Source organism: Nematolebias whitei, chromosome 1, assembly GCF_014905685.2.
Source record: "Nematolebias whitei isolate Nwh7 chromosome 1, NemWhi1, whole genome shotgun sequence".
In the NCBI taxonomy this organism is placed as follows: domain Eukaryota; kingdom Metazoa; phylum Chordata; class Actinopteri; order Cyprinodontiformes; family Rivulidae; genus Nematolebias; species Nematolebias whitei.
This window is the reverse complement of record NC_056498.1, coordinates 13,682,922-13,686,492: the sequence shown is the minus strand read 5'-3', so window position 1 is coordinate 13,686,492 and position 3,571 is coordinate 13,682,922. Positions and strand designations below refer to the sequence as shown.

General features: G+C 42.8%; 2 protein-coding genes across 2 annotated transcripts in view; one reads left to right on the top strand and one right to left on the bottom strand.

Moving 5' to 3' along the window:
• LOC119414734 (neurexin-2) overlaps window positions 1-3,571 on the bottom strand; it is a 1,264,057-nt gene that overhangs the window by 134,273 nt on the left and 1,126,213 nt on the right. The window lies entirely within an intron of this gene.
• Window positions 1,978-3,571, top strand: part of rela (v-rel avian reticuloendotheliosis viral oncogene homolog A) — a gene marked incomplete at its 5' end in the record, with an annotated part of 31,097 nt that continues 29,503 nt past the window's right edge. Inside the window, 1 exon segment of the mRNA XM_037675153.1 lies at window positions 1,978-2,123. Within this exon segment, the coding sequence (XP_037531081.1) occupies window positions 1,978-2,123 (146 nt within the window).

The window sequence follows — 3,571 nt, the reverse complement described above, 5'->3', positions numbered from 1 at the left end:
TTATTATTGTTATTATTATTATTATTATTATTATTATTGTTATTATTTTTGAACAGTGCCGGTAACACTGGTTGGCTGATTAAAAAACAAAACAGTAGCTTACCAGGAAGTCATTGATCACGATCTTCAAGCTGTCCTCCTGCTCCAGGAGCAAATAGTTGCTCTGTGAGCATGTGACACTCACATGCTCTGTGCATGCAAGTTTCCCCATTCTCTCCCCCATCCCCGTTTCATTGGTCCACTGTGACCTGTTCGGTAATTTCATTGGTCAGATTTTTTTAAAAATTTTGATACAAGTATTGTCATTGAGTCACGAGAGAGAGACGTATATTGGGCAGCTATGTGAGCACCCAGGTGTGACAAAGCTAAATGTTTTTGGTGGCAGGAAGCTCTTTAGCTTGTCAAAAAAAAAAAATCCATAAATTAGCCGCAGCATTGTATAAGCTACAGTTTTCAAAGCCTGTGAAAAAAGGAGCAGCTTATAGACCGGTAATTATGGTACATAACTGGACACTTTTCATGGTGACAGGTGATATCAGTCAGCACAGGTGCATTGTAACTCTTATACCAGACTTAATAACACCTGAAGGACAGTGGCAGCTCTACCAGAATAAATTAAACTGCTTTGTTGGAGATTTATGGAGCAGAACTTGAGTTGGTTGGTTTGTGGGTGGGCATCACTGGGTCAGCCCTCGAATGGTTTAGATCTTACCTCGCTGACAGGTCCTTTTGTGTCTCCATCAAAGATTTTAGTTCAGCCTCGGCAGCGCTTAAATGGGGGGTACCGCAAGGTTCCATCCTTGGTCCTCTTTTATTTTCTCTATACCTGCTGCCACTAGGTGCTATTTTCAGGAAACATAACATACCTTTTCATTTCTACGCCGACGACTGCCAAATCTACTTCCCCCTCAGACTCAACGGTACTCGCTCTATTCAACCGTTACTGGACTGCCTGGCTGACATCAGAGATTGGATGGCTTTAAATTTCTTGAGTTTCAATGAGAAGAAATCTGAAGTTATGCTGTTTCCTCCCAATGACACAATCACCAACCACTGCATCGACCTATCCGTTCTGTCACCGTTAGTGAAACAAAGAGTCACTAATCTAGGAGTGATACTTGACCCTTCTCTGAAACTCAACAATCATGTAAATATGATTGTTAAATCCTGCTTTTTCCAGCTGAGGCGACTGTCTAAGCTGAAGCCCATATTGTCCAGAAATAACCTGGAGACAGTAATTCATGCATTCATTACATCCAGGCTCGACTATTGCAACTCACTCCTTTTTGGTATCAGTCAGACCTCCATAGCTAGACTCCAACTGGTCCAAAATGCAGCAGCCCGGTTTTTGACCAGCACAAGCAAAAGAGAACACATTACTCCTGTTTTGGCCTCCCTACACTGGCTTCCAGTTCACTTTCGAATCAAATTCAAAATGCTCTTGTATGTCTATAAATCACTAAACAGCTCTGCCCCCTCCTATCTTACTGATCTGCTCCAGCCGTATGTCCCACCACGTTCTCTCAGATCAGCAGACCAGTTGCTCCTAACAGTCCCAGGAACCCGCCTCAAGCGCAGAGGTGACAGGGCCTTCTCTGTAGCAGGCCCAAAACTTTGGAATGAGTTACCAGGCCCCCTCCCTCACAGTTTTTAAATCTCGCTTAAAAACACACTTTTATTCCCTGGCTTTCTGCACTGTGTGACCTGTGCTGAGTCTGTGTGCATCACACTGTGTTGGTCATGTTGCAGTTGTTGTTGTTATCCATTATTGTTTTTGTCGGTTTCTACATTTTTGGTGTCCTGTTATGTAATCTGTTGCTATGTGCTTGTTCTGTTTGTCCCTGTACAGCACTTTGGTGTGCTTTGTCACTGTTTAAAGTGCTATATAAATAAATTGGTATGGTATGGTATGGTAATGCATAGTGTAGTCGTCTTTAAAACCTTTCCTCATTGTGAATAAAAATGTTTCCATGACAGGTGCACAACTACAGCGGCCCCCTACGAGTTCGCATCTCTTTGGTGACCAAGAATCCCCCATACAAGCCTCACCCCCACGAACTTGTGGGAAAAGACTGCAAACACGGCTACTACGAGGCTGACTTGCAGGAGAGACGGATACACAGGTGGGTTTGGTTCCATGCCTGGGATTAAACTTTTTCATCACCAGGATGAATTTACATCATTTTGAATGTGGCCAGAATAGATTTACGTCATTTGTAAAATCTTTAATTTTTATTTTGTGGTTAGAGCAGTCATCCTCCAATGCAAGAGTTGGGGGTTTGATTCCACCAGCAGTCACATGCTGAAGTGTCGTTGGGCAAGACACTGAACCCCTCATTGCCTCTTATGTGGGTCCCATCGGTGTATGAATGTGATAAAGCTCTGATTATTCTCTTTAGAATGATTTATTCAGATTATCTCTGTTCAGATCTAGTAGAGTGCTGTGTGAATGGGTAAATGAGGGCACAGATTGTAGTGTAAAGAGATTTGACAATCTTGATTAGATAGAAAGGTGCTATATAAGTTAGTCCATTTACCTATCAGAGCAGGGCGGGTCGTGCTTTCTGATAAACATGAGCCCAGGTGTGAGCAGTGGCTCAGCTGTGAGACCCTCTCCATCCTAAAGAGCTCACATGCGGTCTGAATCACTTTCTTTGAAATGATAATGTGTACGGAGCCTCGTCATTATTGTACAGACGTGCAATTTGCTCTGGTGACTAAACTTCAGGTTCTTGAGAGAACGAGAAATATTAACACTAAAAGACAAATGTTTTAGGCCCCAGATTATAGAAAAGATGTGTGTCTCCAGTTAACTTCATTCCCCCTCCCCCACAAACTCTTAGAGTTCTCTCTATGAGAGAGTCAGTTTCAGGTGTTTGTAGCTTATCATAAATATCTACAAATTTTAATTCTACATATTATAGCAACAACAAGGTGTTTTGTCTGTTTGGATGTGCTCAGCTTGCTAATATTTAGAACTATACTGCAAGGTAACCCTAACAGGGGAGTGATGCCACAGAGGCTAGAGAAGGTGGGACTGTGATCGGAAGGTCGCTGGTTCAACTCCCTGGACCGACAACATCAAAATATGGGTGGAAAAGGTGAAACACGTACACCTGCCTCCACCCTCATTTGTCCCATTCTGGGCCCTTGAGCAAGGGCCTTCAGTGTTTCACATAGATAACTTGCCATGACAGGCCGCTCATCTCGTAATGATGTCATAATGAGTGTCATGGTGTTATGATGTCATGATGATGGATACACTGGATAATACCATGGTGTCATGATGAGTATCATGGTGTTATGATGAGTGTCATGGTGTCATGAGTGTCATAGTGCAATAATGACGCCATGGTGTCATGATGAGTGACAAAATGACATCATCATGACACTATGATACTCATCATGACACCATGAGTGTCATGGTGTCATGAGTGACACCATGAGTGTCATGGTGGTGTCATGATGAGTGACACCATGACATCATCATGCCACCATGACATCATCATTGTGGCATGATGAGTATCATGATGTCATGTTGAGTGACACCACGACATCATCATGACACCAT